Below are 24,693 nucleotides of genomic sequence, written 5' to 3'. Positions count from 1 at the left end.
TGGTCCAGTTTATAGTAGTTGCCACTTACGGTTCAGTTTTCCAGTTTTTGTGGATTTGGGATGTGTTCTAAGTAAAACCTTTTGTTCTATATAAAATAGTGTTGTACATTTTAGCTTTCTGTCATAAATTCCTTTCCTGTATTTAGCCCAGGTTTTAAGGTTGATTACTGCTTGTAGTATTTTGTCATCAAGTGATAATTCTGGTATCGGTATCTTGGGCAAAGGTTTTTCCCACTCGTCTACCTGTTTGCAATTGAACATCAGCTCATTCAGCGTAAATCCATTTGATGTATGGGGAAGGTTGTTAACAACTTGTAAGAAAAGAGTGACATATTCAGTCCACTTGGTATGTTTACGGGGTATACAGGTCCTCACAAACCTGTTGCATTCCTTAAACACCCTTTCTATGGGGGATGCTTCAGGATGAAATTTGGATACTAAAATGTCTTTGATTTGGTTGGAATCCACAAACCCTTTCCATTTACATCCAACAAAATATGAGACATTATCTGTTAACATGACTTCTTGTTTTCCTACTCTTCCAATAAAATCCTCTTATAATTGAACTGGCTGTATCGTTCTGTACAGCACACAGTTTCACATATTTTGTGAAAATATCTTACAGACCTGCTATATGCTTTACTCCCCCCTTACCTCTGGGATAGGGTCCAGCTACATCTAACAGTACCTCTTATAGAGGTTTATTAGCCACAATGGGATATAGTTCTGTCTGTTTGGAGATGCTAGAATGTTTTGCTTTCTGGCAAACAATACACTTTCTTACCTCCTGTAGTAATCTTCGTCTAAGGTTGAGGAAATAACAATATTTACCTGTTTTGTCACTGCATTTTGCAGTGCCATAATGGCCCTAAGTATTGTGTATGTATAAGATAAAATCGTCAACATATTCCTCTGGCAAACACACATGCCATTGTTCTTGTTCAGGATGGTTCCTATGGAACAGAACACCTTTGTGAATATTGAAAAACCTTTTTAACTTTCCATCACCATTATGTGCAAGTTTCGCTCTTACCTTACTCCAGTGTGTGTCTTCCTGCTGTAATTGCTCCATGTGTTTGCACATGTGGACATAACATGGTCGGAGTGTTTTGTCTTCCATCAACATAGATCTTATTTCACCTTCCTGCTCTAAAAGATCATTGAATTCCTCTAAGCCTTATGGTAATTGAGAAAGAGCATCAGCTATTATGTTTTGGTTTCCTTTTATGTACACTATTTCTTGAAGATACATACACCACCTGGCTGGCTGTCGGTGTAACAGTTTACAAGTTAACAAAAACAATAGGGACTGGTGGTCACAATGTACTTTTGTGTACTTACCCCAAAGGAAATATTCAAACTTTTTAAAGGACCAAATTACAGCCAAACTGTCCAACTCCATAACTGAATATGAATGTTCAGCTTTTGCTAAGGTGCAGCTGGTGAAGAAAATTACTTTAGGGATGAGATTTCCCTCTTTTTCTACCATGCACCCAGACCATGAGGAGATGTGTTGGTGCATAAACAAAAATCCTTCATTTCTGTTTGAGATAAAATATTAGCCTTTAATAAGGCCTGCTTGATATTCTCTAAATCAGCTTGACAATGCTTGTCCCATAACCAAGATCTATTTTCCCAGAGAAGATTGAATAAAGCATCACTGTTCATAAGTTGGTTAGGGATAAATTTCCTGAAAAATTACACTAGGCCTAAATATGCCTTTAATTATCTCTTGTTGTGAGAAAAGGGCAGTTCCTAATGGCATCAAGTTTTTTAGAATATGGCAGTATGCCTTCCGGAAAGATTATGTGTTCTAAAAATTTTACTTTTTCTTGTCTGAAATTAGATTTCTTGAGATTTTCTGTTACTCCATATTTGGAAAAGTGGCTCGATACTTGTTCAATTAATCTTAAATGTTCTATCCAAGTGGGTGTAGCAACTAAAAGGTTGTCCACATATACTTTTACCTTACTCAAAAGCTGGGCCGTAGCGCTCTGTCAAGTGCAGAGATAAATACACCTGCACTTACATTCAATTCAAATGGTAATAATTGAAATTCAAAGCTCCTGCCCTCACATACAAAGGCAGTATACTTCCTACTTTCTTCATGTAGTTTTATTTGCTAATGTGAAGACTGGAGGTTGGTTATAGTAGGAAATTTAGCATTATGGAATTTCATAAGCTGTTCCTCTAAATTGTCTGGATGTGTTCACACTGGTACAAGAATCTTATTAATGTTATGTGTGTCAAGGATCAATCACACCTTGCCATCTGGCTTACTCATGACCAAAATAGGAATACAATAAGGTGAAAATGATGGTTGTATTATGCCCCATTCAAGTATCCTGTTAAACTCTTTTCTTACTGCTTTCCTCTTTGTCCATAGTGTAGGGTATGAGGTAGAACAAAAAGTTTCGCAATTATACACTTCCATTTTGTACACAAAATCCTTAATGATACTTGATCTTTTTTCAAATACATGTACATAAGCAAGTATCAGTGCCCTAAGTTCCAGTTGCTGTTCTTGAGGCAAGCACTTTGATTCACTTACCTTTTTTTCTTATTGTGTCAATGTTTACTTCTTCTCCTGCCTCTTTGTTATTGTATGTATTGACAAACATAACTATGGGATTTACCAATTGAACTTCAAAGTCACGAGCAACTTCAGTTTTACATCTATTAGTACTTCCCTCATTACATCAAATACAAATAAATGGTTATTTACAGTGAAATGACAGTGGTCTTTTCCTATATCAGTTTATACCTGGTATATCCTAAATGTACCCAAATTGATAAAACAATCAACTATTAATTTCACTACTATCAAAAAATTGCATCATACAGAAACCTGTCCAATTGTATGGGAATTAAGGCTTCTATCTTGACTCCTTCAGATTTCTGACCAGTGGCAGTTTGTACCTTGCAATTTTGCACTGGGAGTGTGGGTATAGCCCACATTTCATTAGTTCTTGAAAAAATCACTGTGACAGCAAATTAGTTGTAGCACTTGAGTTAAGTGCAATGGGTAAATCAAGATTAAATACCTTTGCTTTAATAGTAGCTTGTACCTTGTTTTCTGACATGTTTTCCTGTGTACCCTTATTACCCTGATACAGATCATCTCTTACAACACTACCTTGATCGTATCTGATAAAGCAAGTGTCAAACAAAGCTCATGCTCCCACTCTCCTCCAGGGCCACAGAACAGGGCCCTACCATGATCAGTTCAAGTTTTCCAGTGTCACGGTGGCATTGGTCTCTGGGTTATGCATAACTTCCTCTATATGGTCTGTTGGTGTTTGATTATGTCAATTAGTATCCTGAGCGGATCTCCACTGAAATTCTCTTTACCTCTGTGCATTATTCAGCATATGTGCATTATTTTGCTGGCCAAATCCTGCTGTCTGTGGGTTATTCAGCTGTCTGGTATTGTTTTGTGTTTGCCAGGTGATTTGCTGACTATTGCTGGCAGCTTGTGTCTGTACATATTATACACGCTGGCCATATGCTACTTGCCCATTGTAGTTGTTTTTGCTAAATTTTTGGCCATTCCTTTTATATCCACCTTTGAATTTATGGCTTTCTCCATTGCCATTGTGATTACCACTACTGTTACCATAGGTCTGTATGGGGTAAGGTTGCTTTCCGTGTTGTACTATGAATCCCTTGTTCATTTGTTGGTCCATATATCTCTGTGGCGGTATCTGCATATTAACAAGCTTGGGTTCTACTGGTCTCTCTTAGTATATCAAATCTATTGAGTCCAGTATAGACAGAATGTATTCTCTGTCATGTTATGGAAAGGTAATGAGTTTTCCCCCTATGTGGGCAGGAAGATAGCTCTTTAAAATTTTCAACACATCTGCTTGAGATACTGGGTTCGTCCAGTACCTGCATTTATTCAAATATTATTCAAAATTACCCTTATGCTTTCATGTTTGCTATTGAATGGAACTGGGTTGAATACTTCATATCTTAGCCTCTCTTGTATGGCCTCAGACCAATATTTATCCAGAAAGGCTCTCTCAAACTGTTCATAGTAGTGGCAACATTCCACTATGTCCATAGCCCATAGCAGAACGTCACCCTGTGTGTATCCAACAACAAATCTGATTTTCTGGGCTTCAGTCCTGGTGTGAGTTAAAACATTTCAAAATGCCCTGATAAAGACCATAGGGTGAGTTGTTTTCCCTTCAGAGGTAAATATCGAAAATTGCCAATGCCTGAGTAATCCCTCATCTGTAAGTAATGTTGACAAACACGCCGTACTATCAGTGACAGGCATGTTTATGTTCACTTGTGGTGTAGCACATGGCAACTGCACTTGCTCGACAGTTACAGCTGCTGGCAAGTGCTGCTGCATTCTGCAACTTTCACTATTTTTCTTCGACAGGCTAGCCCCACATTGTGGGTAACCATGGAAAGTATCTAACTTCTCTAAAAGCATGCTTTTGTTTTCTATCAAATGTTGTTTTGAAATGTCAGTAGTTTTAGCAATACTGCCTCGTAACCTTTCCTCTGCTTCCTTTAAGCCTCAATCTATCTTAGCTAGAAGTTGACTTTCTTTTTTAGAGCTTCTTCTACAGTATCTACATAAATTTTGCTCTCTGACACTACCTTTTCAGTAAGGGTCCTGCCCTTATCCAGCATCACGGCATCAGCTTTTTCAGTTATTTCCTTTACACCTGTATATATCTTATCTCTCTGGGTTTTTTTTGGTCAAATTTTGACTCTAAATTTAACTGGTCTACTCTTAGACTTGACTTTTGTACTTAAGTTTTTGCATATGTCTTGCAGCTCGCTGACTGCATTCGTCACATTTTTTACCGATGCATCCACTTGGGATTGCAAGTCTCCTGAATTTGATAATATGCTTAACTAACGTTTTGTAACTCACCTGCAAGTTGTTCCTGTTTATCATCTACGGGTGATACTTTTTCCATTAATATATTTATATTGCGGGTCATGTCAGTAATTATTTCTTGTTTTAGGTGTTTGCCTAGCTCTGTCAGCTTCCCGGATAGTTCGTCCAATAATTCAGTGCATATAGTTTTGCTCATCTCACTGAACTGTTGACTGAGGCTATTCTTGAAATTGCTAAATTCCTTATTCTGGCGTGTAAACTGTTGTCCTATACCCTTAAGCTGTTGTGTTACACTTTGCTGAAATTCCTGTTGTTTTGTAAACTGTTATGTTACACTTTCCTGAAACTCGTGTCTCTTTGTAAACTGTTGTGTTATTAGTGGCACAATTTGTTCAAATGGCTCTGAGCACTATGGGACTTAACATCTGAGGCCATCAGTCCCCCTAGAACTTAGAACTACTTAAACCTAACTAACCTAAGGACATCACACACATCCATGCCCGAGGCAGGATTCAAACCTGCGACCGTAGTGGTCGCGCGGTTCCAGACTGCAGTGCCTAGAACCGCTACTTTTTCCATTAATATATTTATATTGCGGGTCATGTCGGTAATTATTTCTTGTTTTAGACTGCAGTGCCTAGAACCGCTCGGCCACTCCGGCCGGCGGCACGAGTTGTGTCAAATTGTGGATGTCACTGGTATTTACATTGCTTTTATGAACTGTTTCCTGTTCTTGCATTTGTGACGTCATGAACAAATACTCAGAGGAAGTTTCATAGTCACGCGCTTCAGTTTCACTGTTTGAAAAAATGTTTCTTGTTGAGAACTGAGAAATTGTCTCATTGAGCATCATAAAAGTGACATCATGATTAGTCATACTACCGGTGTCATCAGTTTTTAGTAATGGGATGCCAACCTCATTGTTTTGGTAACCATCAGCCAGTTTACGAGTTGGCACGTTACTTTCAACTGTGGCCAACCTTGGATTTCCGGCATCTTGGCATACTGCATTTTGTAATGAGCTTTCAACAATAGCCATTTCCTTTAACTCCATTGTGAATAGCGTTTAACAAAATTATGAACAAAATTTTCAAAAAGAAATTTTGTCAGTGTCGGTACTTTTCAATTAAAGTAGGTTTATCTGCGTATTCACTAATGAACCTAATTATTCTCTGATACAGTCTTATAGAACTTGATGAGCTGTCTTGTAATTTAATGTCAACTTGATACAAATGCTTGACTTTTCTTCACAAATGCACTTTCTGTAAAGGATATTAACTGGAAATATAAGAGATTACCTAATGCAAGAGAGACAGCATCTCACGTCCGTCGGCCATCGTAATTTAATATCTATTATTATCGTTATTATTATTTTTTGATTGTTGCCGACTTACGTGGTGGGCCTTAATAAAAATGATATTTCATTTTATTTTGATTTTACAATTAAATGCTTTCCTGACGTTCTCCTTTTTAACAATATTAATCTCAAATTATTTGTTACGTTAATGAATGTTAGACTTGCTGAATCTTGAAACATGAGCATATAAGTTGAACAATGTAATAAACTTTTCATATTAATTTCCTCGGCTAGTCAGTTCACTATAAAGCAAGAAATCTTTAGTTATTAATTACAACTGCGGCCCACACACGTGCGAGAGTATTTCTCTTACCTCCGTTAACCATTGTATTGTAGTCGGAGTCCTGGCTCTGGGTCTCGGCTATGGTACTGAAAATAAGATTTTAAAGCTACGTATTTCTGCAACTTCGTGCAGCTGTGGAGAAAAATTAATATTATGTTAATAGCGGGAGAGTATTTCGCTTCCGCTAATTTTCATAAGTTAATATCACCACGTAATGGCGTCGTTGGCTGCATCGGCCGCTGCGATTGTTGAACTGTAAATTACTTGAATGCAGGTTAATTCAAGGAAGGCGGACATGAAATCGGGATCACCTCTTACAAATTAAAAGTGCACAATAATATTAAATCAGTATATTATATGCTTAACTCATACAAATATGCTTACATTTGCCAGAACTCACAAGATGTCCGCCTGTACATCATCAAGACAAGTGAAGAAGTGAAGACGACTAAAAAAATTAACAAAAGAGCGTATCTGGTCGTCTCTTTAGATCATTTTGTCATAAATTATTTCTTTGGAATCCAAACCTACACAGAGAAATTATTATTTTACGGCTACATGATAAAAATATATTATTCAGTTTTTTAATGTCTCTTCTTTATAAATACTGTTTTTTAAGTCTTTTCGTAATATAGCACTGGGGACGCTATAAGCACCAAGTGCGACCATGTAAGCATACAGCGTAGCAGCTTCCTACCTTAATAGCATTCCCAGTGCATCTTGTTTGTAGGTAGCATTTAATTTTAATTTGCTCCTTCAAGTTTTTATTGGTCCCAATCTCATGGACATGCAACAAATGCAACAAAAGTCTCATTAGTTTCTTGTAACGATAAAATGAATAATTCACCTCAAAAAACTTTTTGTCTGTACAGCTGTTCATATTCCCCTCAGCACCATCATTTAAACGGTTGCCAGTCCCATATAAAGGGAGGGTGGGCAGGCAAAATAATGAAATGGAATGGAAACTGATTAATAATTGCTGCTTGAATAATTAAAAAAACTTAATTGGAAAGAATAATTGAAAGAAATTGAAAGGTACACATATCCTGGGTGAATCTTAACTGGCACTAATACCAACAGACCTTCTATTTCAATAGATTTAAGATCAGTATTCATCATTTAAATTTACGTACTACTTCTCTCTATCTCTGTTGTGCATAGAGCTGGTTATGACAATATGACAATGCTTTTACTGGATCACTCCTCCGTTGCTCACTCAAATTCCTCTTGTCTGCTTGATCCTCTTGGTGCAGGATTCTCCGCACAGGCAAAATGATGAACACATGGGGTTATTTATATAAGTATCTATACATAAACTTGGTCTCCCTAATAACTTTTATAACACTTTTTTAATGTATGCTTGGAATACACATTTTTGAACAATACTGGCGCAACAGAACTCATCACACATCTTCCCAATACCACTTATAGAGACAAACAGATGAACAGGTGAAGATACAGAAATTAATCAAATGAAGAGTGTATCTCTACTCTTCTCTTTATGAAAACTTTATCTTTTCCATAAAATAACTTATTACTTTACTGCTGGCTTCATAATTGTGTATGTATATATAAAAAGAAAAGAATGAAGAGGAAAAAAGAAAAAGTAATATTATCCATTACAGAGCATGCAGGGATATGCTGGGGACAGCAGGGTGTAGTCATGAGGTTAGATGTGGAGGAAGGTGTAGGGGGAGCATAAAAAGTAGAGAAAAGGAAAAAAGGCTATCGAGGTGTTTGTGGAATAAAAGACTGTGTAGTGCTGGTGTGGGAGCAGGGGAGGGATTAGGTGGATGAAAGACAGGGACCAGTGAAGATTGAGGGTAGGGAGGTTAAGGGAACATAGAATATATTGCAAGGAGAGTTCCCACCTTCGCAGTTCAGAAAAGCTGGTGTTGGTAGGAAGGACCCAGATGGCACAAGCTGTGAAGCATTCACTGAAGTCAAGAACATTATGTCGAGGAGCATGCTCAGCAACTGAGTGGTCCAGCTGTCGCTTGGCCACAGTTTCTCAATGGCCATTCGTGCAGCCAGATAGCTTGTTGGTTATCATACCCTCATAGAATGCAGCACTACTATGCTGTTGTTGCTTAGCTTTTAGATCAAATGTCAGCTTTCACAGGTAGGTCTGACTTCGATGGGATAGGTGAAGTCTATGACCAGACTGGAGCACTTGCCCACAGTCTGCCCTCAGTGCACAGAGACAGTGGTCATGTGTGTGTGTGAGTTGTGCTTATGTGAATGTGTGTTTGTTATCTACTTTAGAAGCAGACATTTTGGCCAAGAGCTCACATGTTTAGCAGTCTTTTGTTGTGCTTGTCTGCGACTCAACATCTCCTCTATATGGTGAGTAGCAGTCTATCCTTCTCATAATATTGTCATTGTTCCATCCTGGATTTTCCATTGTTCAAACAAGCATTAACTTTATTTAGCACACTATGAGTCAACTAAATGCCTGTCATATTCACAGGCAGTTATATTACTGTGTTGTATTAAAGAACAACATTTATTTTGCAGTATTTGCTCAAAACAAAAATCTAGAATACACAGATAGGAAGATAAGTAATTATATACTATTCCTGTGTATGAAAGTGATTTCATGGATACATAAACAAATAATTTTTTTCTTGCTGTGCAATACACAGCAATGTTAATATTTTGTGAATGAAAATTTCTGGGCTGAATAGCCAGCTCATCAGCATTCAGCACTGTGGCCCTTCTTGCCAGCATTTTTTGTTCATGATATATGTCAGTAAAAAACTGAATAATCTCTTACTTCATAATACATCTCTTATTTTCAGACAAACATCAGTGAAAAAAGTAAAGCAGACTTGCTGCAAGAAAAACTAGCTAAAATATTTAAAATAAAGAAAGATAATGTATGCATTTTCAGTGTGCAACTAAGAAATCAGCATCCTCTTATCACAGATGTACATTTTTCTTTCTGTGGGTCTTATGTGTACCAACCGATGAGATTAAATGGAATTGTTCAAAAGCACTGGCAGGAGGTAAGTTGTCTGATTAAGTACCATATTTGATTATTAATTATTGTAATTGAAATTGACTTCTGTCTGAATGAGCTGACAATACCCGCTTGCATACAGATGTATGGAAGTGTTACGTCTGCTCCAGTTGTGGAAATTATTGTGATGTGCTGCTCTTTGTTGGAGGCGACCTAACAATGGCATATTTTCAATGAAGTGGTGTCAGGGGACAAACAGAAAACATAATACCAAAGCATTTACCAAGGATCATTCAGTAATTAAACAGACAAATAAATATAATACAGGACACTGAAAATTCTGTATGTCTTAGTTGGGATACTCTTCACAAGGTTCCCAATGTGGGGAGTGTTAGTCATTTATTCAGTCAGCATATACATAAATATTTAAAGTACTTTTGAAGAACAGCATTATGTGAAGCAGTTCTTAATTTTAGAAAATGTGCAACCATCCTGGTGCATTCTCTTGGATGAACATACAAAATGGCATTAGTTGCATAAACCATGTGAATTTTATGTGTGTGTCAGAAAGTAAAATTGACCACAAAACCATAACTGGTGAATACTGCTCTGGTGCCTGGTAGCAGTACCAACTTCAGAGTTGCAACAATTTGACTCATTTATCCAAGGAGACTGACAATTTAAAGTTGAACAAATTGTTCAAAACTGTTGAGTAACTGTTAGCACAACTCATTAGATCATTCAAAACAAACTCAACCACCATAAGATTTGTGTAAAGTGGGTTCTCACGAAACTTGGTGGAAAAAGAGATTTTGCATTTGTATTGAGCTCAAAAATCATTTGGAGTGAGGGGGGAGGGGGGGGGGCAGCAATGCAGTACCAACAGCCTATACTACTCAGGCATTATTGTGTACAAAGTAAAGCTTGCACTGGAGAACAGATGTCTGGTATGGCAGAGGAAATGCATATTTTTTTTCTTCACAATAAAGTTCAACTTCATATAGCTAACAAATACTGGAAACTATTGGCAGAGTGGGTTGGGAGCTTCTGCCTAGGGTGATCAACATTTGATCATGGGTTTAAGAGAGGTGACTAAAATCTGACAATGATCTTATAGGAGGTTTAGAGAGATTTAGTTGCAATAAATTTTAAGTGCACAACTACATCACATTTTCTTGGAGTGAGTGACAATGGAGTTATAAATATAAAAAACTGGCATGCTTTGATCACTTTTACTCTATCATGTCATTTGGTATCATATTTTTGGATAACTCCATAAACTCAGAGAAAGTTTTGAGAGTACAGTAGTGTGCAATAAGACTCATTTGTGGTGTAAGTTCTAAAATCTATTTTCAGTATATTTACTCTTTCATGAAGTTTGTGGTAAATAATATGCCTCTTTAACGAGCAGCCAGATCACAGCGAATGAAGAAATTTTGGAAAATGAAGGAATTGCTGACTGCTAAGACCTAAACTTAATCATTGTAGACTCTGTTGTATTATGTTTGTTTTAGTGCTCCAATGTGGGCATAAACTATGTAAACAAACATGCCTCTTTTTCCAACCAGTATCTAAGTACATAATATCAGTACCAGCACTAATAACAATCTACATAAAGAATGGAAATCACTATCCTGGGTCTGAAAAAAAGTTCAATATTGAGGAACATACATTGTGTGTGTCAACTTAGTGTATTATTTATACCACAGCTTCTGACAGGTAGGAGGGGAGCAATTTGTGCGTTGCCAGTACTGACCAAGAAACAAGTAAACATTTCCCTATCCATGACCTCTCTATACATGTAGGCTATGTCATTCTTTCTCCATTCCTTGCATTTCTTTAAGCCACACTGTATTTTTCCATAGATGCATAAGCAGAAAAAAGGCTGTATGTCAACAATAGTATTGATTATTATGAGAAAACTTTCAAAATATGTCAGGAAAATTGAACCGTGACTAATACTCCTCAGGATTAATATTTATAACAGTGATCACTGACAAAATATGCAGAAGAATCAGGCGGTCAATAAGGGAATTGGGAGGATTTTTAAAAAAATGCTATAATATTGGAAATCTCATGAAGCATGGGAGAGTTGGTCACTCTGCTACTACCGCTTCCTTCCTCCTTACATCCCTGTGATGCAGTTTCTTTAGATTTCCATCTGTTTGGTCTGATGAAAGATGCTTTGTGTGATATCAAGTTCAATGGCAATGAAGAGTTGCAGAAAAAGAACAAAACTGGTTTTGAGATCAGTGTAAAGAATTCTTCACTGAAAAGGTAAGAGAGTCATAATAAGATTAGACAATTGCCTAACTGTTGATGGGATTACATGTAAAAATTGACAAAAAATTTTATTGACTTAATAAATAATTTTTGCTGCACAGAAGTCTATCTCTTTAATTACTGAATGACCCCTATACAATGATGATTTTTCTGTTGTAGATACTGCTCACTACTTCACCAAAGTAAATTTCTATAGAGTGTAACCTATATCATCTGCAAATGATAATTACGGTGATGTTTCATATTCACATTTCTATTTGTATATTTGTGGCAGCAAACTGTTATTATTTACTTGTAACACAAATATATCAAAATATGATCTGTAAACATATGCTCATTGTTTTCACAGATAGAAAGATACTCTGGTATCAGTATTGTTATGGTTGGCATAGATGAATGTCTCCAGGAGGAACACAGGTGCAGAGGCAGTTGTTCAAATGTTGTGAGAATTGGCAAGTTACCAAACCTGGTAGATACAAACAGAACTGCTCTTGTGGGAATTGATATGCAGAGGACAGCAGAATGTATTTGTGAAATGCAAAATGTTGCAAAAGCTGAAACATGTGTCTGTTATAATGGTGGCACATGTCTATGGAGAGGAAATAGTATTAGGTAACTACAGAATACGTTTCTGTTCATTATTGGTGATACTGCAACAATTTATTTTCATTATTTTTTAGTGTTTGACACTTTTTGAATATCACAAATATACAGTCCTGCTACAGGGTGTTTCAAAAATGACCGGTATATTTGAAACGGCAATAAAAACTAAACGAGCAGCGATAGAAATACACCGTTTGTTGCAATATGCTTGGGAAAACAGTACATTTTCAGGCGGACAAACTTTTGAAATTACAGTAGTTACAATTTTCAACAACAGATGGCGCTGCAAGTGATGTGAAAGATATAGAAGACAACGCAGTCTGTGGGTGCGCCATTCTGTACGTCGTCTTTCTGCTGTAAGCGTGTGCTGTTCACAACGTGCAAGTGTGCTGTGGACAACACGGTTTATTCCTTAGAACAGAGGATTTTTCTAGTGTTGGAATTCCACCGCCTAGAACACAGTGTTGTTGCAACAAGACAAAGTTTTCAACGGAGGTTTAATGTAACCAAAGGACCGAAAAGCGATACAATAAAGGATCTGTTTGAAAAATTTCAATGGACTGGGAACGTGACGGATGAACGTGCTGGAAAGGTAGGGCGACCGCGTACGGCAACCACAGAGGGCAATGCGCAGCTAGTGCAGCAGGTGATCCAACAGCGGCCTCGGGTTTCCGTTCGCCATGTTGCAGCTGCGGTCCAAATGACGCCAACGTCCACATATTGTCTCATGCGCCAGAGTTTACACCTCTATCCATACAAAATTCAAACGCGGCAACCCCTCAGCACCGCTACCATTGCTGCACGAGAGACATTCGCTAACGATATAGTGCACAGGATTGATGACGGCGATATGCATGTGGGCAGCATTTGGTTTACTGACGAAGCTTATTTTTACCTGGACGGCTTCGTCAATAAACAGAACTGGCGCATATGGGGAACCGAAAAGCCCCATGTTGCAGTCCCATCGTCCCTGCATCCTCAAAAAGTACTGGTCTGAGCCGCCATTTCTTCCAAAGGAATCATTGGCGCATTTTTCAGATCTGAAACGATTACTGCATCACGCTATCTGGACATTCTTCGTGAATTTGTGGCGGTACAAACTGCCTTAGACGACACTGCGAACACCTCGTGGTTTATGCAAGATGGTGCCCTGCCACATCGCACGGCCGACGTCTTTAATTTCCTGAATGAATATATTGATGATCGGGTGATTGCTTTGGGCTATCCGAAACATACAGGAGGCGGCGTGGATTGGCCTCCCTATTCGCCAGACATGAACCCCTGTGATTTCTTTCTGTGGGGACACTTGAAAGACCAGGTGTACCGCCAGAATCCAGAAACAATTGAACAGCTGAAGCAGTACATCTCATCTGCATGTGAAGCCATTCCGCCAGACACGTTGTCAAAGGTTTCAGGTAATTTCATTCAGAGACTACGCCATATTATTGCTACGCATGGTGGATATGTGGAAAATATCGTACTATAGAGTTTCCCAGACTGCAGCGCCATGTGTTGTTGACAATTGTAACTACTGTAATTTCGAAAGTTTGTCTGCCTGAAAATGTACTGTTGTCCCAAGCATATTGCAACAAACGGTGTATTTCTATCGCTGCTTGTTTAGTTTTTATTACCGTTTCAAATATACCGGTCAGTTTTGAAACACCCTGTACATTAATAATTACAAACAGAAACATAGACAAATAGTAAAACAAAAGGAAAAATTAAAGACCTATGTCCAGGTTTTCCATGTATTTGTTTGCTTTGGAGCCAGCCTGAATCAGTTCTTCCAAGGATATTATATAAAAATTGTCTGTCTAGATCACATTTTATTTCTTCAAATGGATAATGCATTTCAATAGACTGCCATCATCAGATCTATCATAAGACAAAAAAGGAAAAAAAGACAGGAATAACATTATTTAACACATTACTAGAAAGAAGGTGTGCTAACTAATTGGTCAAAGAAAAATATAAGCATCAGATATGAAAGACACATACCAAATACTTAGAGTATCAATATATCATGTTATGTCAATTAGTACATTATAATACTAAGTAAATCCATACTGGCACTAACAGAGTCACTGTTACAAAAGTAAACTGTACATCTGCCACTAGGTGGCAGTTTTAACATTAAAAGTGCAGTCTATGTTATTGAAGTATAACAGGCTCAAACATAAGTCAAATGCAAATTACATTAATAATATATTTTATACTTGTGTTTCCATACTTCAGTAAACAGTAAATAAAGCAGCTGGATTTATCCATATACATATCTATAGATCTCATAAAACTTTAACAAACATGAATTTACCTAGGGATTAGACAATATGAAACAGATTTGCAATAAAATGACACAAAGCACACTTCATACAAAATGAAATAAAATAAAATAAAATAAGCAAAGGACAAATGAGAGATAAAATATACTTCAGACAGAAAAATTTTTATTTTGATGTTGTCTACAAAATATATGTTTTATGACAGATCTGATGATGACAGTCTACCAAAAAGCATTTGAAGAAATAAAGCACAGTCTAGACAGGCAATTTTTATGTAAGTATATCAGGTTTTCAAATCTCTGTAAATACTTTCTGTATTCCATTATCAATATTCCAGCGATCTGCTGAAAGCAATAGTGGATGGTCCTGTAAGATATGTGGTGGCATGATGGCATGGAGACATCTGATTCACATTGCTCTAGTCACTTTTAGAGTCTGGAAATCCTAGATGTAGCAGCAGTTGTCTCTGTCACATATCTGATGTGGTGAAGTTTGTGCCAGGAGCAAACAGTGTTGTAACTTCCGAGTTTGGAAGCTGCACTTTTTACTCACAAAAAGTCTTGTTGGGGTGAATAAAATGACTCCAATTTCCAGATAGTTCTAGGATTGAAAGATATGCCCAAAGGGCTCACAGATTGTGAGTTTTACTCTGCAACAGATTGTGCACTGATTTGAAACCTCCTGGAAGATTAAAACTGTGCTGGTCTGGGACTCAAAACTAGGATCTCTGCCTTTTCGAGGTGAGTGTTTTACTGACTGAGTTATTCAAGCATGACTCATGACTGATTCTCATAGCTTTACTTCCACCAGCAGAAGTACAGCTATCACTACATAAGTACCTCCATCCACATCAGACCTACCAACCACCAAGAATATCTTCACTTTGACAGCTTCCCCCCATTCCACACCAAGAAGTCCCTTCCATAGAGCCTAGCCATTCACGGTTGTTGCATCTGTAATGAAGAGCAGTTCTTCTCTAAATATGCCAAGAGTCTCACTGAGACCTCCACAGACTGAAATTATCCTTCCAACCACGTCCAGAAACAGTTCTCTGATGCCTTGTCTCATCATCTGCATACCGTTCCTGACATACCAACAGCCTGGTGACAGAGGAGCATTCCTCTTTTGACTCAGCACTATACAGGACTCAAGCAATTTAATCACATTTTCTGCCAGCATTTTATCTCTCATCCTGCCTTGAAATAAGAAATATCCTATCCTCCGCACCCCTCCCAGAGTGGTATTCTGCCACCCACCCTGTACAATATCTAACCATCTCTACTCCACCTATGCTCCCAACCACTTGCCTCATGACTCATATCCCTACAATAGACCCAGATGCAAGCCCTGTCCCAGTCATCCTCCCACTACCACATACGTCACTTGTGCCACAGGCAGTTATTACCTCATCTGAGGCAGGGCCATCTACGAAAACATCCATATAGCCACCTAACTTATCTGCAACCAATGCGCAACATTCTACAAGGGCAGAACCACTAATCAGCAGAATATCCACATGAATGTTTAACCATTGCCAAGCTGTGGCCAAGAGACAGCTGAACCACCAAGTTAAATAGCATGCTGCAGAACATGATGTGCTTGACTTTAATAGGTGCTTCACAGTCCTTACAATTGGATCCTTGCCACCTACACATGCTTCTCTGAGTTGTTAAAGTCAGAATAATCCCCCCCCCCCCTCCCCACTTTCCTCTGCCTACTTCTGTCCCATTCCCCTCTTCCAGTTCAGCCTTACACATCTTCTGTCCCCCAGCTAACCTGCACAGATGCTTCCCTTTCTCTGCTTCTCTCCTCCCCCCCCCCCCCCATACCCCCACTCCCCGTCATGAAGCTGCACCTAGCTGCCCATCATCCCTGGCCCCACCATTTCCCAGCATGTTGTCACAGGTAGAGCATGTGTGTGTGTGTGTGTGTGTGTGTGTGTGTGTGTGTGTGTGTGTGTGTGTCTGCTATGTGGTTTACTTCAATCTATCCTAGTGTTCATGTTATTTTATCCCATTGAGAGAGAGAGAGAGAGAGAGAGAGAGAGGCCAAAGTTGTTAACATATGCCTGTCTAACTGTGCTTAACTTGGAGGTAGCCAGTTTGAGTCCTAGTGCTGGAAGATATTTTCACCTCTGTTGTTTGGTCAAAAGGGGAAGGTGAGAGGGTGGTGTAGAGTCCTTGATGACAAGATTTTGTGCTAATGTACTGAATTAAACTGTAAACCTCCCCACAGTGAGTTCATCAAGTGAGGGTGAAGTGAGGGCAGGTGACACTGTTGATGGTGATCCATCCATTGGAGTCAGATGTTCAGTGTGGGGTTCTTTGGTGCTATTCAAGTGGACTAGGCTTTCTACTAGTTCTGTGTTTCATCCTCTGCCTTCACTCATCATTATACAGCACAAACATGACACACAGACACTTTTGGGTGTGTTCAAATAAACATAAATCACAGTCATGTACACTCAACAAATGCACTTGAAACACAACTCTCACGCACTGTGAGGAAATGAGGCACTGTGTGAGGAGGAAAAATCCACTTTCTGATTAGGTGGTTAAACCTGCACTGGGGAGTCACCTATCAAACATACCAAGTGATGCTCTCTTTCTCATTTCTGTGTGTGTGTGTGTGTGTGTGTGTGTGTGTGTGTGTGTGTGTGTGTGTGTGTGTGAGAGAGAGAGAGAGAGAGAGAGAGAGAGAGAGTGAGAGAGGGGGGGGGGGGTGAGAGGCGGAAGGGACACTATGTTAATAGTGCTTTAATTTTGGTTGAAACTTAATTGAATATTTGAAATATAATCCACAAATATTAAGACAGCATGATTCACTGTAAGATGCATTTTTATGAAGTATATTTTTTTCTTCTTCCTTGAAGGTTTAGGTTATACAGTTTACATAACATTGTCTTTTTCAGCTGTTTATGCCCATCTGGTTACAGTGGTCCAAAATGTCAAGGAACAACAAGAAGCTTCCAAGGGGATGGGTGGGCATGGTACTCACCTCTTAGCACCTGTGACAAATCACATCTCAGTATTGAATTCAGAACAACAGAAGCAAATGGACTATTACTGTACAATGGACCTGTTGCTCCACCAGGCAGTGGTCAGGCTGTAATATCAGGTTATCTTGAAATTTTTACAAAAAATAAATGATCTTAAATGTGCTTATATTCTTTCACATATCACTAAAAATGTATAGTACCATTGTCATTTGATATGTGGAATAAATTTCCTTCTGTGTAGAGGAAATGTCCTAATACTTATTTCTGTTACTGATAGATTTTATTTCCCTGGAGCTAGAAGGAGGTTTGCCAAAAATGTTAATTGACTTTGGTTCAGGAGTTGCTTCACTGAAGATAAATAACACTTTAAGATTAAATGATGGCAATTATCATCACATAGATATATTCTGGGACACAGAGGTAAGGAGGTAGCTTTCACATTTTGTCATTAACTTATTTTTTCCTGTAATTTGAGTAAACCATTTTGAATGAAAGTAACACAATAGGAGATTATAAAAAAGGGAAATAGGAAAGGCCTTTTTAAGTAAGCTGTCTATATACATGGCATGGGCTGGACCATCACTCACTAAAACTTCATTCACTGTTTTCATAATTTCATTCTCTTGTCATGAAGTCTTGTAATTTGCATATAAAAGTGTTTCTGTTAAATAAGGTTATTCTTTTACATTCTGTTGGGACAGACTCTCTGATATGATTTGTTAACAGGTTCCAGTTTTACACTGTAAGAGTACCGACACATCGTGTGAAGTCTGTTTTAAATTCAGTCTACAATTCCTTGAGACAGGCAATGGTTGTAAGAACTAATGGAATGCTTTGATTCTGAGCTTACCCGTTTATGATTGTTTTACTAGAACCATGGAAAATAATTAGTGTATCCACACGTCTAAGTGGAGGTGCAATGTTCAGGCAAAAAACGCACACACACATGTTTGTATGACTATTTTCAACTGAATTAAGTTACATGACATTGAAATATTGTAAATAAACATAACCAATAAAAGTAATAACAAAGCAAATTCATTACATTTCACGTACCCTTGATAATATAATCTTCTACTCCTTTATAGTGAATTACAAGTATCAGAGAAAAGTGTTGATGAAGACATGATGAATTACACTCTACTCAGTTTTTTGTAGTCAGTAACTTTCACTAATCCAACTGGTCTGATTTCATAAATTGTTTCTTTTACTGACACTCACTGGAATGAAAAAATATTTACTTTATTTGATAGTCATTCTGTTTCATACAAGCATGGCTGTCCAAAGAAAATTATACTACAGTACTGACAGCAATAACTTTTTCTATTCTGCTCTTTCTGGTGACTCTTCATGTTCCTGAAAACTTTATAACCTCATTGAATCATAAGATTCACTTTTAGTAGCTATCAGTAAAGCCCCAGTTCTTTAAAGGATCAAACTCCCAGGTACAAAACAGTTTCAAACTTCTTATTACAAATGACATAATGTGATAATTAAACATGTAAGTGAGAAAAAGTTTAGAAAATGTATGAAATTATGTTCAAAGTTTGTCAGAAGTCACCAAGTGCTCCCATTATCATACCATGGATGAGTATAGTCTGGATAATTTGCACTCTATTTTAAGCAAAAGCTAGTTTTTCACATACCTCAATGTTTATGACATCATATCTATGAACTGTGGGACATACACTTATATAATTTTGGAGATACATTCAGTGGTATATGTGGGAGCTGTCTGCCCAATGTGTTGCAATTCACATTAGTATTACAGAAGTCATAGATTAAAATGTTATGCCTGATGGAGCAGTTTTATCCACATGAACATTAAAAATATAGTAAGCAATAAACTTTTTTCCTTTCATCATTTTGTGGGAGTGTCAGCAAGAAAAAGCTCCATAAAAGTTTTAAACTATGTATGGCTTCAGCTGCCAGTGACTGCAGTCACGTGTATGTGAGTTGTGTTTGCCCACACACATGTGCATGTGGGAGGGGGGTGCGATGTGGCTGTCTGTCGTCTGTTTTTGACTAAGGCCTTGATGGCCAAAAGCTTACTTGTGACAGCATTTTGTTGTGCCTATCTGTGACTCAGCATCTCCACTATATGGTGATACATTCCATTCTGGATTTTCCATTGTTTGATAACCTATGTGCTGCAAGCCACTGAGTGCTCTTGTTCTCAAATACTGGATGAATATAATCTGGGTATTTACATGTGGTGAACTACACTGCCTCAAGACATATACACAGTTTATAGCTGTAATACTTGTCTTATATTGGAAATCAAATTTTTGTTGTATGTGGAACTCGTTAGATAGCAACCTGCAACTGGGTTTGTGAACCATAATCTATGATGTCATATATCATAATTTTGTTTTAAAAAAAGAAAGTCACTGGCCACATTTTGTACCCACTAAATAACATGCACGTGTAATTCCATTTGTCATTTATTCTTGTAAGATCCATAATTTCTTTTAATCTCTCACAGAAAGGAATACACTACAGTACACACTACATAGACAAGGCCCACTGAGCATGTCACAACCATTGTTTTAGAGGATAAAAAAACAGTTAACGTACACAGAAATTTGTTTGCTACAAGTAATTGATGAAATCAGGAAAACCAACCAAAAATTTGACTTCATTCTTCATCATGACAATGCTGACTGCCACGCAACATGTCAAATAACTGAATAATTCAGCCCACATTCCATGTATGTTTCATTATTTTTATTGTATGGCACTTGTCCAACCATCATTAGAGTTCACATCCTGATTCTTCATGTGCTTGCATCCTTCTAAAAATTTTGACAGGTTTTATAACTTACTTTATTAATATAACAACAAAAATAACCAATTACATTATATTACTTTCTAATAGCTTTTTGCTCAACAATGCAACATGTTCATTCATTTTGCTAATGAAAATATTAGATTGATAGCACAACTTCATGCAAGATATTGCCTTCCACAAACTGCCTAATAATATTCATTCAGTTGAAGTCACCTATATCACATCTTTGTTAGAATTTGGCCCCTTTATGTTTGACATAGCTTCACAAACAATACGAATATTGGCATTTCAGAAGTAGCAGACTTTTACTCCTAGGATCTAGTAAAAGAATCTGAACATCACAAAATACGTGGCTCATTCTTTTCCCAATTTTGTGCTTCTGTCAATACTGACTTCATTAATGTTGTCCTGCCAACCATTTTTAAGGATTTTTTCACATAATCTGTATGTTATTTAAAGCAACAACACAAATTAAAAAAGAATGAATGAGAAGGTCAGTAGCTGACCATTGACATCGAATACCCTGCAAACTTTTAAGATTAAATGAATTTTCATTTTTTAACTCAGTGTATATTCATTTCCTTAACATATGTGTTGTTTGTTTATTTGATAAAAATATGTTTTAGAGGAGATGAACTGTAGTTTAAATAGACCAGTGGCCTAAATTAGTGTCATGAGTTAAATCTCCACTTATATGTTCAGAATCACCACTAGTTTATGCAGTCGATTGTCGATTGAAATAAATTTGAAAAAATAAAAATAAGGTTAAAAAAATGAGAACTCCAGGTAAGAATATCAACAGTATTATGCAATTACCTGCAGCGACAAGAACTCTCTTGCTCAGGTCTGCCATATACTCACACACCCGCAATCCTCCCACTGCCCCTAAGAACCAGGTACAAAAGAATGTCACCTTTGTCTCCCAATAGTGGACTGGAACAGCTGAATGACATCCTTTACCAGAGCTTTGTTTATCTATCATCATGCTCTAAAATGTGGGACATCCTACCCAAGGTCCTCCTAAAGTGGTGTTCCATTGCCCATCCAACCTCCACAACATCCTAGTCATCCTATGGCACCCCCAATCTCAACTTCTTGCCACAAGAATCATATGCCTTTGGATCCTGATACAAGACCTGCCCAGTTCAACCTCCCAGCACCTCCTATTCCAGTCCTGTCACAGGTTTATCCCTCCCCATCAGAGGCTGGGTGACATGTGAAGCAGCCATGACATTTACCAGCTCTGCTGGTGTCACTGCAGAGCTTTTTATGAGGTGCATTCAAGTTCTAAGGCCTCCGATTTTTTTTCTCCGGACTGGAAAGAGATAGAAACATGCGCATTGTTTTAAAATGAGGCTGCGTTCATTGTCAATACGCCCCAGAGATGGCAGCACCATATGGCAAATGGAATTTTACCACCAGCGGCGAGAATGAGAACTGTTTTAAATACTTAAAATGGCGATGTTTTCCTTACTTGAACAGCGTGCAATCATTCGTTTTCTGAATTTGCATGGTGTGAAACTAATTGAAATTCATCGACAGTTGAAGGAGACATGTGGTGATGGAGTTATGGATGTGTCGAAAGTGCGTTCGTGGGTGCGACAGTTTAATGAAGGCAGAACATTGTGTGACAACAAACCGAAACAACCTCGGGCTCGCACAAGCCGGTCTGACGACATGATCGAGAAAGTGGAGAGAATTGTTTTGGGGGATCGCCGAATGACTGTTGAACAGATCGCCTCCAGAGTTGGCATTTCTGTGGGTTCTGTGCACACAATCCTGCATGACGACCTGAAAATGCGAAAAGTGTCATCCAGGTGGGTGCCACGAATGCTGACGGATGACCACATGGCTGCCCGTGTGGCATGTTGCCAAGCAATGTTGACGCGCAACGGCAGCATGAATGGTACTTTCTTTTCATTGGTTGTGACAATGGATGAGATGTGGATGCCATTTTTCAATCCAGAAACAAAGCGCCAGTCAGCTCAATGGAAGCACACAGATTCACCGCCACCAAAAAAATTTCGGGTAACCACCTGTGCTGAAAAAATGATGGTGTCCATGTTCTGGGACAGTGAGGGCATAATCCTTACCCATTGCGTTCCAAAGGGCACTACGGTAACAGGTGCATCCTACAAAAATGTTTTGAAGAACAAATTCCTTCCTGCACTGCAACAAAAACGTCCGGGAAGGGCTGCACGTGTGCTGTTTCACCAAGGCAACGCACCCGCACATCGAGCTAACATTACGCAACAGTTTCTTCATGATAACAACTTTGAAGTGATTCCTCATGCTCCCTACTCACCTGACCTGGCTCCTAGTGACTTTTGGCTTTTTCCAACAATGAAAAACACTCTCGGTGGCCGCACATTCACCAGCCGTGCTGCTATTGCCTCAGCGATTTTCCAGTGGTCAAAACAGACTCCTAAAGAAGCCTTCGCTGCTGCCATGGAATCATGGCATGAGCATTGTGAAAAATGTGTACGTCTGCAGGGCGATTACGTCGAGAAGTAACGCCAGTTTCATCGATTTCGGATGAGTAGTTAATTAGAAAAAAAATTGGAGGCCTTAGAACTTGAGTGCACCTCGTATATTGGTATGACTACCAACCAGCTGTCCACCAATATAAATGGCCACTGCCAAACTGTGGCCAAGAGTAAAGTGGGACCACTCTGTGGCACAACATGCAACTGAACCCAACATGCTTGATTTCAGTGGCTCCTTCACAACCCAGGCCATCTGGAACCGCCACTCCATCACCCATTTTTCTGAACTGGGTGTTATCATTGCAACACATTCTCCACTGCTGAAATTGCACTGGCTTCAACCTGTGGTAAACACTGTCCTCACACTCTTGAACCAACAGTTTCTGCCCCCACTGTCCTAGGCCTCCTCCCAATTCATGTCCGCTCATCCTCATTGTGTGCCAGTCCATCCACTGCTCTTTTTCCCCTTCTCTGCTCCTCTCCTTTTCACTCCCCATTCCTCTTCCCTTCCCCCATCCCTCCCCCACAGTCTTCTGACAGTGAATCTGGCTACTATTTACTCCCTGCATGCTCTGTCAGGCAGTGCTAACTCCCTCCCCCCCCCCCCCCTCTCCCTTGCCCAGGTCCTGCACCATGCTATACCTCCCTCCCCTGACCCACTCTGGATTGCTGCTTCTGTGCAGTATGACACTACTACCTTCTGGCCACAGCAGTTGGAGATGCATGAGATGTGATTGCTTGTGCAAACTTGTGTGTCTTTCTTTTTTCAAGAAGGCTCTGGCCGAAACAAAATCTGTCATGATCTGCCCATCTGCAAATCAACACATTATCTTTACAAAAAATGAAGCTCCACTTTCTGGCCCTAGACAGGCCAACAGGGCCCAGCCAACCACCTTATCATCTGCCAACGGCGTCATCAGACGCATTATGGAGGGGCATGTGGTCAGCACACCACTCTCCCAGTCATCAGTTTTCTTGATCTTGTAACCATTACTAATTGGTTGAATAGTTCCTTAGTTGAAAGAAGGAAGACTGGGTTTAACATCCTGTTGACATTGAGGTTGTTAGAGGCCGAGCTTGTGCTCGGATTGTGTCATGGATGGGGAATAAAATTGGCTGTGCCCTTTCAAAGGAACCATCCTGGCATTTGCCTGGGGCAGTTTATGGAAATCGCAGAAAACATAAATCTTGATGGCCGGACATGGGTTTGAACCATCATCCTCCTGAAAGTGAGTCCAGTTTGCTAACCACTGTGCCATCTCGCTCAGATCCTCAGTTGGCCTCACAAGGGTGAGTTCACCCTGTACCACTCCTCCCACCAAGGAAAAATCCCTGTCAATACTCAGAATGAAACCTGGGTCCCCCACATGGCAGTCAGCTGTGCTCTTTCTTTACAGAAACTGTATACCATGGAGAGTCACTCCCCCCATTAACTGTTCTATTGACTTCATTTATACACCAGTTTCTTATGAAATTTGTGTTTTTTTTTAAGTATATTAACAGTTAAGTGCTCATAAATTAAAATAAACTTATGAAGCTGGTTAACTACACTGAGCATATATTTATACATATATCAGGAAGATTTAAGTTCTTCTAAACTGAAAATAGTGTTTGTAAGTTTGCTTCATTAATCTTTGTTTCCTTATTGAGTATATTAGTTCAGTGTTATCTCAAAGGAGTTAGATTCAGAAGTGTTCTCACTTTAAGAAAAGGCTAACTCTAGGAAATTTTGAATGTATCAATAATAGTATAACATTCACTTTTTTCCTACAAAATGTCTGCTT

The 24,693-nt window shown here is 38.7% G+C and overlaps 1 protein-coding gene across 1 annotated transcript in view; it reads left to right on the top strand.

Annotated features, from left to right (window-relative positions):
* The window catches only part of LOC124620008 (neural-cadherin-like), a 306,270-nt gene that overhangs the window by 176,413 nt on the left and 105,164 nt on the right, over window positions 1–24,693 (top strand). Inside the window, exons 13-18 of the mRNA XM_047146673.1 lie at window positions 3,420–3,431; window positions 3,773–3,788; window positions 9,317–9,512; window positions 12,099–12,361; window positions 17,546–17,751; window positions 17,910–18,052. Coding sequence (XP_047002629.1) covers window positions 3,420–3,431; window positions 3,773–3,788; window positions 9,317–9,512; window positions 12,099–12,361; window positions 17,546–17,751; window positions 17,910–18,052 — 836 coding nt within the window. The remainder of the gene's footprint in view (window positions 1–3,419; window positions 3,432–3,772; window positions 3,789–9,316; window positions 9,513–12,098; window positions 12,362–17,545; window positions 17,752–17,909; window positions 18,053–24,693) is intronic.

Source organism: Schistocerca americana, chromosome 6 (genome assembly GCF_021461395.2).
Source record: "Schistocerca americana isolate TAMUIC-IGC-003095 chromosome 6, iqSchAmer2.1, whole genome shotgun sequence".
Classification (NCBI taxonomy): Eukaryota; Metazoa; Arthropoda; class Insecta; order Orthoptera; family Acrididae; genus Schistocerca; species Schistocerca americana.
This window is presented reverse-complemented; position numbering and strand designations above follow the sequence as displayed.